Source organism: Trifolium pratense, linkage group LG1 (genome assembly GCF_020283565.1).
Source record: "Trifolium pratense cultivar HEN17-A07 linkage group LG1, ARS_RC_1.1, whole genome shotgun sequence".
NCBI classification, from domain to species: Eukaryota; Viridiplantae; Streptophyta; class Magnoliopsida; order Fabales; family Fabaceae; genus Trifolium; species Trifolium pratense.
This window is the reverse complement of record NC_060059.1, coordinates 20,444,071-20,459,934: the sequence shown is the minus strand read 5'-3', so window position 1 is coordinate 20,459,934 and position 15,864 is coordinate 20,444,071. Positions and strand designations below refer to the sequence as shown.

Below are 15,864 nucleotides of genomic sequence, written 5' to 3'. Positions count from 1 at the left end.
TATATAGTAAATTATAATTATAAAAAGGAAAAGAGAAATAGTGACCTCTTTCGACTTCCTATACTATAAATATTTGAGAACACCCTTCTCTTGTCCTCAATATTTTGAATTACCACTTGTGTTCTTGTGTGTGTGAGCTTCAAAACGTGCAAATAGCTATATCTACACTCAATTGAGCTCAACCTTCACTTAGAATCAATTTGTGCCATCTCCAAAGGTAAAATCTCAAAGCTAGTTCTTCCTAGTCACATTTTCCTAATAAACAAGAGCTAACATATCTCACAAGCTATTGAATCTTATCAATCACCATCCTCAAAAAACACCAACCATAAAAATCACCTCTCTATCGATATTTTTATCGGCAAATATTAGTATATTAGTTGTTATTTAAATCAAAAAAATTCTACCATCGTCGAACTTGTACTAATTGTTTCCGAAATTTTCTTCCCCGAGTTTTCTTTTCTCTTTCTTTAAATTGGTTTTTGATCATCGTCGCCGTCAACATCATCATGACCATCTCAATGTCTATGTGTAGACTAATTAGACAACCTTTAATAAGCAATGTTCCATATAGTGGCCAAAAACTCAACATGAGACAAATTCAAAAGGAAAATGTAGTTTTGGTCATGGGAGCAACCGGGACAGGAAAGTCAAAGCTTTCAATTGACTTAGCAAATTATTTTCCATCAGAAATAATCAATTCAGACAAAATTCAAATCTATGAAGGTCTTGACATAGTAACAAACAAAATTTCAAAAGAAGAACAAAAAGGAATACCACACCATTTACTAGCAACACATAACCCCAACATAGAGTTCACATCCAACGATTTTCGTGAAATATCAACTTCGGCCATTGATTCAATCACGAGCCGCGAACATCTTCCGATCATTGTTGGCGGCTCGAATTCCTACCTTGAAGCCTTAGTTGATGATGACGACTATAATTTCCGATCGAGGTTCAATTTTTGTTGTCTTTGGGTCGATGTTTCATTACCAACTCTTCGTTCGTACATAGATCAACGCGTTGATCAAATGTTTAACACTGGAATGGTTAATGAGTTGCGACCCTTTTATAATCCGAACAGAGATTACTCAAAAGGGATACGAAAAGCCATTGGTGTTCCCGAATTCGATGAGTATTTTCGAAAGGAAAGTTTTGTGGATGACGAAACAAAGAAAATGTTGGTTGAAAAAGCTTTGAGTGAAATGAAGATGAATACATGGAAATTAGCTAGGAAACAACTTGCAAAAATTCATTGGCTTAAGAATGTTAAGAGATGGAATATTCATAGGTTAGATGCTACACCTGTTTTTAAGAAACATGGAAATGAAGCTGATGAAACATGGAAGAAGATTGTTGCAGAACCTAGTGCTATGATTGTGGCACAATATTTATATAACTCAAGAAATTCTTCTAATGTTGTGAATTCTTCTTCAAATCTTAGAGTGCCAATTTCTCAGAGTGATCTTATGGCTGCTGCAACATGTTAATTAGAAGATGATGAAAATTTTGTTGAGCAAAGAAATTATGTATAATAATAATGATAAAATAATTGTTCCATTTTTGCTTGAGGGGGTAATAAGGACAGTTTTGAGAGAAAATAAATAAAAACAGTTGTTTCATTTTTGCATACAAAAAATGTATCATCTGGGATGGGATCCCCCATTCAATGTAGAAATTTTAGAATAGAAACAGAGTTTTTTTTTTCCGGAGTTATCTAATTAGAATTTACTATGATTTGATAACTAAATGTACATTTTTTTGTCAAGTTAGCAATTAGAATTTCACTTTTTAAAGTCTAAACAAAAAAAATAAATTTAAAGTGAATAAATGAGAGTACCAGATTCGAACTCCGGTCAGCATATTACATATAATGTTCCTACTAACTTAATTATGTTAATGTATAATACATGTTTTACCAATAATGAATGAGTCCAAATGGTAAGGATCTTGGTCTCTTAAATATGTGAATTAGACATTCGATTTCTAACTCATGCTTATGGATAAAATTCGGTTGGAAGGAGAGAACCTACTTTATGTGTCCCACCGGTTCCCCGATTAAAAATTAGTCTTCACTCATCACCATATGCTATGCAAACAAAAAAAAAGAGAGTATAATACACGTTTTTAAATTTAAAATTAGAGGAATAAAATCGTAAAAATAAACTACAAGAAAATTATTTAAGAAAACTAATCTTTTCTCAAGAATGCTATGGAATTCGTACAGCTGCACACCATATCCGTGAAATCACTATAAGTCTATAACCGCCATGTCACTCGTTCCTTTTCCGTACAATATGCAGCTTGTGTTTGCAATACTCCACAGTTGAGTACTCCATTTTAGGAGTTTTTTTTTTTTTTTTTCTGTTTGGTTTTGGTACGAAGTTTTCACCGTCGTTAACGATAATTAACCTCTGTTAGGAAATTTGTAGAACATACAAGATGAATTTTCCCCTCTCAACTGAATTTTTTTCATACGCATGAGTTATGAATCAAACCCCTCATTCACATGTATAAGGGGATCAAAATTCTTAACAATAAGACCGATTCATGGTTGGTATAAATTTTTATAAGCACTAGCATCGATCATGTCTCCGCATATATGTCCCTTATAAAGCTTTCTAAATAATGATGATGTATCCAATACCATAAATAGCTACTACCTTTGTTTTAAAGCGCACTCGATATATGGTGTGCCACTCATGTATAGGAAAAGAGATACTACTATAAGGAGTTAACAGTTAAGGACACTATTTTTATTCTTTCCTTTTCACTATTACGAAGGGTCATATTGTTTGTGTTGTTATTGTTTACAAATATACTTATATTATAACAACTTCTTTATACTGATGAAGGAAAAAAAGTGAAGTAACAAATGCCACAACCTCCCTAGTCCCTACAAAAAGAGAGTTTATTTTGTTAAGTAAGAATGAGCTTTTTTGCAATATTTCAATAGTAATACACTAATGGTGATGTACCAAGCTGAAAAAGTTGCATATAAAAAGATGAAGATAAATAACCAACTAATAGAATTTAGCTAACAGCCGTGCTATATGGTGCGACAGGCACCCCACGAAATTGCACGAACACGTGCGTTACCACTTGCCACCAGTTTCCTTTATTAATAAATTAATATGAAAATAAAATAAATAAAAAGCGCGCACTGTTAGGACTTGCCGCCATCAACCATTATTGACAGTTTAATTCACTATCATCAACTCGATATATCTATTGTTGCGGTTGTCGTTGTTTTTATTGCTGTCTATCTTCATTCTGGTTGTCTCCATTGAAGCCTCTGACGCCGTTGTCGTCGTTCTCGTTGTTGTCATCATTGTGGTTCTCGCCGCATAATAACCTCTCCATACCAACACTGCAACTACTCTGCATTTCGTTCAATTCAACAGTGAGTATAATTTATCTTTGTTACTTTTCCTTATATTACTAGCTAGAATAATCTTGTTGCCTTCAGTTATAATTAGTTGATTAATTTAAGTTTCTTTCTTTTAAAAATGGTTGCATTATTAGTGGAGAAAAGGATTACATCTTGTGATGAAGAAGAGACTAGTCATATAAATGAAATTTGTGATGATAAATTGGAAGAGAGTGGTCACATAAATGAAACTTGTGATGATAAATTAGAAGAGAGTGGTAACACAAATGAAGATGAAGAGCCTAAGGTTGGAATGATATTTAGTTCTCAAGAAGAAGTTACCAAATATTACAAGAATTATGCTAGGTGTATGGGTTTTGGAGTTAGTAAAATCAGTTCAAAAAATGGAGATGATGGAAAAAGATACTTTACTCTAGGATGTAGTCGTGCAAGAAGCTACGTGAGTAATTCAAAAAACCTTTTAAAGCCAAATCCTATCACAAAATCACAATGTAAGGCTAGAGTAAATGTGTGTGTCTTTAGATGGAACAGTTACAATTTCAAGAGTTTCTCTTGAGCATAATCATGAATTAAGCCCAAGCAAATCAAGATATTTTAGATGCAACAAGAATCTAGATCCTCATATAAAAAGAAGGTTGGAGCTTAATGATCGAGCTGGGATAAATGTAAGCAGAAATTTTCGGTCTATGGTTGTTCAAGCGAATGGGTATGATAATCTTACCTTTGGGGAAAAAGATTGTAGAAACTACATAGACAAATTAAGGAGACTTCGACTTGGGATAGGAGATGCTGAAGCTATTCGAAACTATTTTGTTGGAATGCAAAGAAAAAATAGTCATTTTTTTTATGTAATGGATGTTGATGACTCAAGTCATTTAAGAAATGTATTTTGGGCAGATGCCAGATGTAGAGCTGCTTATGAGTATTTTGGTGAAGTAATAACATTTGACACCACTTATTTAACTAATAAATATGACATGCCTTTTGCTCCTTTTGTTGGAGTAAATCATCATGGTCAATCAATTTTGTTAGGTTGTGCCCTATTGTCGAATGAAGATACTGAAACTTTTACTTGGTTGTTCACTACATGGTTAGCATGTATGAATGGGCGTGCACCAAATGCCATAATTACTGATCGGGATAGAGCAATGAAGAATGCAATTGAGGTTGTCTTTCCAAAAGCTCGTCATCGGTGGTGCTTGTGGCATATAATGAAAAAGGTTCCAGAAAAATTGGGTAGACACTCTGATTATGAGTCTATCAAAATACTTTTGCATGATGCTGTATATGATTCATCGAGCATAAGTGATTTCATGGAGAAGTGGGAAAAAATGATTGAAAGTTATGAATTGCATGATCATGATTGGTTGAAAGGGTTGTTTGATGAGCGACATCGTTGGGCTCCCGTGTATGTGAGAGACACATTTTGGGCTGGAATGTCAACTACACAACGAAGTGAAAGTATGAACTCATTTTTTGACGGGTATGTGAACTCAAAGACAACATTGAAGCAATTTGTTGAACAATATGATAATGCATTAAAAGATAAAATTGAAAAGGAAAACTTGGCTGATTTCCATTCGTTCAATAGAATTATTGCTTGTATAAGTTTTTATGGATTTGAGTCACAATTCCAAAAGGCATTTACCAATGCAAAATTCAAAGAGTTTCAAGCAGAAGTTGGTGCTATGATGTACTGTCGTGCTTCCTTTGAGAGAATAGAGGGTTTAAGTTCAACATTTTGTGTTACAGAAAGTAAAAAAGTATTTGATAAAGTTAAAAACATAATGTTCATGGTATCATTCAATGAGAAGGACTTTGAAATACATTGTACATGTTGTTTATTTGAGTTTAAAGGTATTTTATGCAGACATATCCTTTGTGTTCTTAATCTCACGGGTAAAACTGAGTCAGTGCCATCTTCTTATATATTGCCAAGGTGGAGGAAGGATATTAAGAGGAGGCATACACTTATAAAATGTAGTTTTGATCAGTTAGCCGGAAATGAAGAGTTGCAGCGTGTTAGTAAAGCTTGTGATGCCTTTTACGAAGTTGCTTCTTTGGGGATACAAACTGAAGATGATCTATTGAAAGTAATGAATTGGATCAAAGACTTGAAAATTGAGTTGACATGTAAACAAAGTCCTCCAGAGGTTATTGAAAGAGATAGTTTGGTTCAAAAGCAGAGGAATAAAATTCTTGACCCTAAAGAGGCTCGATGTAAAGGGCGTCCTCCTTTCAAAAGGAAGGCTTCTAAGGTTGATCAGGTTGTAAAAAAGAAGCTTGTTGGAAAGAAAACTCAAAAAAGAAACAAAAAAAGCAACAATTATCAAAGTCAAGAAGAGGTAATCTTGAAATTTTCAAGTTTAATTATTTTCTCTACTTACACATAATAAAATGTATGTCTAATTTCATTTTTTATGGCAGGGACCTAGTATATCTAAAGCTCAAGATTATGAAGATTTTTCTACATCTCAGAGCATTGATCTTAATGTGATTGGCACACAAGAGAGCATTCAAGTAAATAAAATTTTAGCTCCCTTCAATCCAAATCAAAAATATATTGATGATGCTAATCAGGTGAAAATAGATATAGAAAACTCCTCAATTATAATTGTACAAATAAATTTATGTTATGAAAATACTCATTCAAGATATAATTGTTTTAGGCTCCAAACTATTCTCAAAGCATAAACAGTAATATTTCGTATTCAGAACTTTTACAGGTATTGATTTTTTTTTTCGCAATATCGTCAAGTTTTAATATACTCCTATTTCAATTTTAATACAAGTCACTAATTATTTCATTCATGTGCTCTTTTTGCAGGCACAACATCATATAAATGATCGCCCATTATCATGATGCAGTGGAGATGTGTGAGTTTTATTCATGTTGGGGTGCTCCCAGGCATGTGTGAAGAGGGTAAAAATTGAATTCATAATGTAGGGGAAGTCCTACTATTTCAACTGTGTAATTTTCCTGCATATTTGCATTTTCTCTATTGTGGGGCAGTATGTAAGTTGCAGGCTGTGGCTGAGTTTGTCAGGATGAACTGCTTGTGTAGCTTTATTATTGAATGGTTTAGTTTTGATTTTGGCATCATTTTGGCTTAATGTTACTAGACCTCATTTATGTTTTAAAGCATTTTATGGCTTTAATACCATGGATTTTTTAATTCCGATCATTTTTATGTAATTGATTTTGAAACACAGATTACCAATCATATTGAAACTTGATTTCTGAAAGCATCAATCTTCAATATATTCAATCTTCCAATATATTCAATATTCAAATATGACAACAATGTACATACATTAACAATGTAATATAACTTTTTACAATTATGCCTCTATATCACTTGCATCTAAATTGTGATTCACTCCATCTGCCTTCAATGCCAATTCCTTGTTGACGAAGTATTTTAACCGAAATTATTCTGCGGTTGACTCTCTAGTCGCACATATCAGCATAGCACTCCGTCTTTGTTTAGCAATTGTGCACCATTTTGATCTTGAGTAGTAGTTTATTAATGGTTGCTACCTATTTAACTCCTTCCCTTGCAATTTTAACCTGCTAGAGTGCTAGACTGCTATTCATGGAAAACCTGCAAAACACAACCATACATGCTACAAAACAGCAGCCATTGTCAACAGTAAACACTAATTCATCAATGTCATCGATTCTTTATATCTATTGCGGCCGGTTCATCTCTATTGTTGCCTTTATTGTTGTTATTATTGTTCTTTTATCTCTATCTCCATTGTTTCCGTTTCACACAATCACCCTACTGCACATTGCAAAACAACCAAGCTTATTATAACTATATTTACTTCTTTTTTTATTTGGAAACAACTTTATTAGAATAAAACCTTGAGTATAAAGGCAAGGCAACAAACAGAACCTGCATAATACAGCAGGAGTAACAAAACAGAATCCAAACACACACTTGGAAACAACAACTCTCAATCAACCAACTAAGCTACACAAACACTTCTAACAAGATCCTAAAAAAACCAGTTTCACAGAATCTAATCTAACACTTAATCCAACACACCAAGTTCAATTTAGCTTATAATGCCAAGTGCCAACAATGAGTTTTGCAGCAAGTGACTTGTAGACGAACTCCATCACCTATAAAAATCAGAGGATATCAAAGGCAGACAAAAAGAAGAGAGTGGTATACTGTTACTGAGCTGAAGAGAGTTATACGGTTACTGTAACACATGAGAGGGTGGTTGAGTTGAACGGCGGTGGTTAGGTTAGAGAAATCGATTTGATAGAGATCAGAATTGTGACAAAGGATTAAGCTTAAATTGAAATTGAAAGAGTTTCTGAGATGAAGGTTGATGAAGTTGATGCTATCGATTAAGGAACGAAGTGATTTTGAAGTCGATCGGAACGGAGAAGAGATGGAACCGGTAAGAAGGAGAGTATGTCAGTGAATAATTCCGGTGGAACGATGGCGATGGCGATTTCGATTTCGATCCTCACGGTTGTGGAACGATGGCGATGGCGATGGCGATGGCGTAGTTGATTGTAAGGAAGGAGGGTGAAGGAACGCAGAGAAGTATTTTGCGGTGAACAATTTAGGGTTAATTTGGGCATTTTTGTCTATAGATGAATTTAAGAGAGTGGCCCCATCAGGATGCCAATCGCGGGATTTTCACGACAACAACTCTCGTGCCTTTCAGCATTTTCCTTTAGCTAATATCTTTGTGGTTTAACGATGATGTGCGTTGCTAATATCTTCTCCGTTTACTGTAATAAACTACACCATTCACTAACATCGTGTTCGTGTGTATTCCGCCAAACCCAATAAACGGACGTAGTATTTTCTAATTAAAACTCCACATTAGCTTTCACATGTTTTGCTACGAAATTTGATAGTATAGTGATATTTAGACTTTGTTAAGAAAAGCCTAAAATGACATTGTAGTTCTTGTTATGTCCATATGCTCCATATTAAATATGAATTTCACTGAGTAAATATAGTTTTTTATATAAATAAATAAATATACTTCCACCATGCTACAACTTAAACATACAACTATCAATTTTTTTTTTATGTGTGTGAGTGCTACAGCTCACTTTGTTTTTCCAACCTCTGACCAAACAAAACAACAATTGAAAATCAAGTCAAACATTGAACAACAGCTAGCTAAATAACAAGGCTAGGAATCATAAAAGATAACCATAACTTCAACCCATAATACCAAACACAACATCAGATTCTTTTCCACTTAGGTAGCATCACCCTTTGTAATTTTGCCCATCATATTGGTCCACCACACGAGTAAGTGACATTACAAGATTCTCCAATGACGACTGTGTATTGATGCAAAGGTCTTGTGAGGAAAGGAGGCAACCTAAGTAAAATCTCACACACACATCGGTTGTCCATTTCTTTAGCCCACCTGCAACAATTATCTTCTTCTTTGGTATTTTCGTGTCTATGTTTGTGGTCGTGCCCGTGGTGGTGACTCTGGTGTCCCTCGTTGTTGTTAGGGGGTGGAGGAGAGGGTGAAGATAGGATTGCAGAAGGCGGTGTTCGTGGAGTGAAAGGTATCATTCCACATGCGTAGCTTACCAGTGCTAGTTGAGGTGCACAAAGCGGGCGAAGAGATGGTGGTGGTAGATGAATTTCCGGTGGCTGGATTTGGCTCGAAATTTTCAGCACAAATGCAAGAAATGTGAGAACCAAAGTTAATGAATTAAAAATATTGAATCTCTTCATATTGTGTCTCTCTAGTTTCTTCCTCTTATGCTAATACATTTGAAAGCTTAAAGTGCACATTGGCTCCTTAGAAGTAGAATTGCTTAAATAGTTGCAAAATCATCAAACTGTTTCCAGTAAGTTGTTTGTGAAGTGAATTACTAATATATAAAATGCAACTACCAAGAGAAAGAGGTTAGGCCCTGCTGCTTGCATTTCTCATCCATTTTGTGTGATGACTTTGTAGGTAAGCACAAACTATTCTAAATGAGGGTTCAAGTCACCAACATTGTTCCTGAACAATGTTTTCAACAACTCTTTTTAACAATGTGCAAAAGTGAAAATTAATAACAAGTATGTTTACATGAGTGGAAACCAACTGAAGGACCTTTCAAGCAAAAAGTCTCATATATTAGACCATAAAGAGTGAAAGAAACACAAATATCCAATGAAAAAAATAAAAATAAAAATAAAAATTGTCGCCTTTAAAAAACAGGTCTTTATTTTATTTCTGCTGCTCACAGCATCGCATCCTATCAACAGTAACCATACAAACAAAGTTTTGATGATACAAATTTCATGTTGACTCTGCATAGTCAAAGTGCGGACTGCAGAGTACTTCGACATAAAACGTTCCAATAACTTCAACAGCGATTGACTTGGTCAGGCACAAGGATTTCTAACTTTACTCTATTGTAAAATCAATATTGATAATCAATTGCGTTATTTGGACACACTATTTCTAAACCTACATCTCAGACACAATAATCTATTGAGTGTGGACATCAGTTCTGAGTAGTGAGAACAAACACCCAAAGGCAAGGAGAGGAAAAACAATTTAAAGGTTGGAAAATATACGGTGTATGTGTCTGTCAAAAAAAAACATTTCTCATTGATAATACATACCAGCTCATAATAACAAATTGTAAAAAATTTAGAACCTTCAAACAGCAAGACATCAGATGGCTACATAAGTTTTATTATTAAATTAACATTCATGGTAGTGGTACGATGACAATTTTAATCTATTTACACCTTTGCTCGACTTGTTTCCCGCGTTTCCAAAAGCAAATACTTCATTGCTGCTCTAAGATAATTTGGATGTAATCATCCAACAATGCAGCTCATTGCTTCCATCATTTCAGACGTGTATGTGTTTCTTTCACTTCGAGTTATAAGAGGAAATCCAACATTAGGTAGTCTCCAAAAGAAATTCAGCATTTTTCATGTTTGAACTTCAATGCAGGATTGGTCTGATGCCAAAAGGATTATTTGGATTTTGGAGAACCATGTCATTTAATTCCTAAATTCCAAAGCACATGGAGTTAGACAAACACAAATTAAGTCCATTCACAACCTCCTTTGTTAGTCTAACTTCTGTAATTTTTTCATGCATTTATTTCATAGGTTGATAAAGTGCATAGTTACACAGTCTAATTCATCGTTATGGGCAAGTTTATGATAGAAGTGCATTCCTACAAGACAGAGTTGGTTGAAAATAAATTAGCACTCAGCTTCCAACAACTTCAATTACGCTTAAAATTTAAATTATAACATTTCAAGGAATGTAAGGCAATACTTGGAATTCGGTAATTTCAAAATTAGGTTCATCGGTAATCCTAAAATAAATAAATTAGGTTGATCTTTAATAATACCTATGCAAGTAAAAGGGAGTATACTTTAAATAGCAATCCTGCTCTACCCTAGAGTACATACATGAAATTGGTCTCAACAACATAAATATGGACAAAAAACTTTGATCTCTAGAAATAATAAAGCCAAGCCAAGAACATTTTACTGAAGCCCTTTTCAGTAATAGGGTACTAAGAGGCTACCATTCAATCATTCCTAAAACAGTTCATGCATTGGAAGATTAACAATCATAAAAAGTAAGGAGTAATGTACTCCCCAGCAATGATCAAGCTTTTACCTCGTGAGAAGTTTCCAAATTGAACGCTCTTCATATATCCACACACCGATTTCATATGATTATTCAGCAACTCTTGTGGCCACAAGTTCCATATCTTGTTTAATTTTTTCTTGTTTCAACCTCAACTGCTCCGCTCTTTGCCGCCAACCCTCCTTAAGCAACTCGGCAAATCTCTCTTTTATCTGAAGCAGTGGATCAATGTCAATCAACTTATCCCCTTCATATGCTTCTCTCAGCATTGCAGTTTCAATCCCACCTTTCAACGACATATAGAATATACCAGAATGCCTTGTAAAAGTGCTTGAAAAAGCATTCGAAAACCTATATTCCTCGCAAAACTTTCCAAGAATCGGCACCGGAACCCTCTTATACAGCGAAAGAGAAAGCAATTCGTGGAACACCCCAACAGACCTTTTCTCCATCTCTCTTGATGCTTGCTCCAAATGTGAAACATCCTCGTAAGGTGATACATAATCAAGCTCCATCCAATCCCTAATCCACTCCCTCATTTCCTTCTTCAACACAAACCCCGGAGGAAGCTTTACATTGAAACTAGGCCTAACCCTAATCCCAGTAAGCCTACTTTCCTCTTCAGCCCTTTTCTCAATAACAGATTTTGCAAACTCAGGGTTCCAATTAACCAATTCAAGAAACGATTTTCCCTCCCCAGGTAAACCAGTTAACCTAAAATATTCTGGATACCTAGGAACCAAATCAACCAAAAAATCATTAGGGAAACCAAATTCCCTTTTCACGTGAAGCAATTTATCAGCACTAACAACCTTATTCTTTGACATCATCAACAATTTACACAACTTAGAAACAATTAACGGTTCATTCTCCTTATAAATTTGTTTCTCTTCCTCCAGAAACTGAAGGAGCTGATCGCTGACCCGGATAAATTTAACGGGTTCAGTTTTGGGTTTAATGCGATCGTAATAGATATCGAATAAAAAAGGGTTTTGATTCATAAAGGTTTCAACTTTAACCTTGAGTCGCATCCTTTCGCGGCGTTTTTCGAGGTAGCGTAGAGGGATGACTTGACCTGGTTCATTGAGAACTTCTTTGACGACGCGGGCACATTGCTTGAAGCGTTTATCATGTTCTATGGCTTGGTCTAGTAGTGGGTCCTTGCGCCATACTACTTTGAGACTGGATATAGATCTTGTGTAAATATGAAGGTTGAGATTGTTGTTGAGGTAGTTGCAGAAGGAAGTTTGAATTTTTCTCTTGGAGAACATGTCTTGAGTTAGAGCTAGAGGAAAGAATTACATCAGTCATAGTGATATAACTTTGTCAATTTTTGACTAATACATAAACTCATCCAATAACACCACTTAGTCATAGCCAATACTACATAAACATAAACACGTTGCACGTTACATTCCATTTAGCCTATCTAACAACACCAAACTAATGGCCAATTTCCACCATTCCAGCCATGCAATCTAAATCGTGCTAAATGCATGCATATTAAATCAATCCTTTAAACACCTTAAAGGCAAGCCCTATTCATATTAATTTTTACTCATCCAAACAAGAAAATAATGTATTCTCAACAAATACTACTACTTGCAAGCATGTTAAAATCATTAGAAAAACATGTTCAACTCAAAACCAAGATAACAAAACTCATTGTGTTGTAACATTTCAACAAATACCTTGTTTGCATAATTCAAGTCAAGCAAAACATCAGTTCCACAATGGAGTCAAGAAAAAAAAAATCAATCCAACAACAATCCAATATGGAGAAAAATCAATTCAATTGAATCAAATAGCTGAAAAGTAAAGACAAATCACAGTGGAGAAGAAACAATATCGAAGATTCGCAGAAAATATCACAGTGAAGAAGAACAGGTTCATATTGCAGTGGAGAAGAACGAAATCACAGTGGAGACTGAAGAAGAACTTACTGTTCCTTGAAGGAGAGTCGCGAGTAGAGGAGAGTCACGGCGGAAACGAAAGGAGACGACGGCACGACGCGACTCGCTGGTTCGCGGCGGAACAAAGATGCGCACAGATATGTAATGGGCTCATAGAATTAGAAATGAAAAGTTTTGAATTTTTCTATTCGCACCGTAAGCCTCTCTTAGTAGGGAGGACCACAGTTCGATTCCCACAACTGCGATCAGGAGGGGCTGAAACCATTTTATGTCATGACCCCCGAACCAGATTAAACTGGTGGTGAAAGCCAAAAAGAAAAATATCAAATTCAATTTTTAAGTTCTAACCGCAAAAATTATGAGGAGTGACAAATATTTAAAAATAGCTTAAACCATTTAAAACAATAGATATAGATTGTCTCGATCGGTAAAAGTAGAGTTTATATTTGTGTTTTAGAATTTAAAATAGATTTTAGAGTCTAAAATGTAAAATTCTGAAATTTCAAATATGTAGATGTTCAAATTCTAAAACTTAAACGTGTAAAATATACATTTAAATTTCAGAACTTCAAGGGGTATATTTGAAGATTCAAAGGACGCGAGAGATTTAGGACGGATGAAAAGAAAAACTCAAAAGTTTAACTTAAATGGGTCTGCAATTTCTTTTGCATCCTACCTAATTTTTTGTGCGCTCTATAAATTTATCAAGATATCTATGTCCGCTATTTAGATAGCGGATACTCTCAAAAACACCCCACTAATTTTTTTATAACGTCCGCTATTTAAGTAGTGGACGACATTTACAAAAAAATTTATTTTTATAACGTCCACTACTTATAACGGACTGGTAAAAATGAAAATATGTAGGGTGCGCGAAATAGGTATAGCGAGAAGTAGCTACAGCGGCAAAATAAAATCTCATGTAATATGGATGTGAAAGATACAATTTAAATTTTGTTGAGGATACAAATTTTGACCCCAAAAAAGAAAACGAGGCATTATGGAAAAGAACATACTTAACCAAAAAGAAAACTTAACAAGAAAGAAAGGTACGTGGAGTGGGGTGGAAAGAGTACAAATGGTGACAACAAAGACATTCACTATCTTGTCCTCAATTCAGAAACTTCCTTGTTTTGCAACTTCAGTTTCATTTCCACCAATGTCAAACCATGTTTGTTTCACTCAAAGACCACATAAACTCAACCTTTTGGCTAACACACATGTGTTTTTACTATGATTTTTTTTCTTCATAAACACATGTTCTTCTCTTCCTTTTTGGAAAAATAAAAAATGTTAATAAGGCTCTGTTTGATAAAAAATAGCGGATAACTGATACACTAGTTTATAGCGGATCAACTTATAACGGTTAACTTATAAGTTAGTTTTTAGCTTATAGCGAATAAATTAGCTGGTTGAATTTGTAGTATTTGGTAAAATTAGCGGTTGAACTAGTTTATAAATATAAAATGATATGTTTAATTAATATTTAATTATTTTTTTCAAGTAAGATGATAAGGGTAAAATTGGAAGAAACTATGATAAGTTATAAGCTCATAAGCTACTTCACATAGCGTTTGAAAAATAAGCTATAAACTAGTAAAATACTATAAGTTCGTTTCTAAAAACTGTTACCAAACAGAGCTTTTAACTTATAAGCTAAAAGCTATAAGCTAGCTTATTAGCCTTGCCAAGTTGAACCTAAGTGTCTCGGTCACAATCAATGATTAAAAAAGTGAATATAGAATTATTATGTTACAAAGCAGTAGATGTTCTATTTGGCAACACCACATTTTAAGTTTGTGACTTGTATAACTTATAAATTTATAGGATAAAAAAGGATTGTTTGATAATATTTTTTCTCAAGAGCTTATAACTTTTAACTTTTAAATATTAATTAAAGATATTTTTTATGTTGTTTTATATTTATAAACTAATTTAACCATTATTTTTAGGCAAATGCTAAATAGTGCCCCCGGGCACTCTTTAAGCCCTTAAATAGTAAGCTTTTTATAGAATTTTTATCGGAATGCGTAAAGTCAACGCATTGGAAATTGTAGTATTTAACTTTTTGAATAAAAAGTTTCTTTAAATGGAATGCTTAAAGAGTGCCCCGGGGCACTCATTAGCAAGACCCTTATTTTTATCAAACACTACAAATTCAATCAACAATACAACAACAGTAAAAACAAAAGTGATTTCATACATATGTGGAGATAAAATTCAATAGGTGTTAAAATTGATACCTACCGAGAGATATAGTCAGATAGGTGTTAAAAATATAAATTGGGGGTGTACATTTTAGCTTAGCGAATTTTATCTCCCATTATGAGAAAGATACCTAAAAAGGACTGATTCTCGAGCTTCCTGAACCCACGACCGCCGGCCGAATAGTTCGTTCAGAAAGTAAGGCTCTTTAGATGACATTTAAATGGCTTTCTTTGTATAGAGAAACGATGAAATTATATTTTTCATTATGTTTGAGATAGTTTACAAGCAGTGTATATATACAGATATAATAACCTAATTTGGAGTGAATCAAGGTAACAAATCTAAAATAATAATTGATAATTGAAATGCTAATTATTATTGATATCCTCCCGCAAGTTGGATGATCTGGAAGAGAGGTGCAACTTGGATAGTAAAAACTCAAACCGAGGGCGAAGCAGAGGCTTTGTTAGAATATCAGCAAGCTGGTCATTAGTAGAGACAAATGACACACGAAACTGGCCACGTTGAACATTTTCACGGACAAAGTGATAAGCTAAGGCTATATGCTTCATTCGAGAGTGAAAGACAGGATTAACACTTAGATGTGTGGCACCGAGATTGTCACAATAGATAACCGGACTGGATGTAGGAGTGTGACCAAGTTCTGTAAATAGGGAGAGAACCCAGAGTAGTTCACTAGCAGTGTCAGCCAAGGCTTTATACTCTGCTTCTGTG

At 34.5% G+C, this 15,864-nt stretch overlaps 2 protein-coding genes and 1 pseudogene across 3 annotated transcripts; 2 read left to right on the top strand and 1 right to left on the bottom strand.

The window, feature by feature from the left end:
- The first annotated feature begins 90 nt into the window (after nt 1-90).
- Nucleotides 91-1,813, top strand: LOC123922767 (adenylate isopentenyltransferase 3, chloroplastic-like). The gene has a single exon (XM_045975457.1). The coding sequence runs from the start codon at nt 510-512 to the stop codon at nt 1,491-1,493; it is 984 nt and encodes a 327-aa protein (XP_045831413.1). The 5' UTR covers nt 91-509; the 3' UTR covers nt 1,494-1,813.
- A 1,699-nt stretch (nt 1,814-3,512) lies between these two features.
- Nucleotides 3,513-6,257, top strand: LOC123889944 (annotated as a pseudogene).
- A 3,650-nt stretch (nt 6,258-9,907) lies between these two features.
- LOC123902575 (protein WHAT'S THIS FACTOR 1 homolog, chloroplastic-like) lies at nt 9,908-13,102 on the bottom strand. Of its 2 annotated transcripts, none has more exons than XM_045952340.1 (3): nt 12,952-13,102; nt 11,039-12,293; nt 9,908-10,583 (listed from the first exon to the last, which is right to left on the bottom strand). In XM_045952340.1, exon 2 carries the CDS (start codon nt 12,277-12,279, stop codon nt 11,098-11,100), a length of 1,182 nt encoding a protein of 393 aa, XP_045808296.1. In that variant the 5' UTR covers nt 12,280-12,293; nt 12,952-13,102; the 3' UTR covers nt 9,908-10,583; nt 11,039-11,097. The 2 variants fall into 2 exon arrangements, with proteins under 2 accessions (XP_045808296.1, XP_045808297.1); XM_045952341.1 differs by having other exon boundaries at nt 9,908-10,411.
- Nucleotides 13,103-15,864: the final 2,762 nt, after the last annotated feature.

Bases quoted from the DNA above. Each gene is read 5' to 3' on its own strand.
- LOC123922767 (XM_045975457.1), top strand. From the start codon at position 510: ATGACCATCTCAATGTCTATGTGTAGACTAATTAGACAACCTTTAATA.
- LOC123902575 (XM_045952340.1), bottom strand. From the start codon at position 12,279: ATGTTCTCCAAGAGAAAAATTCAAACTTCCTTCTGCAACTACCTCAAC.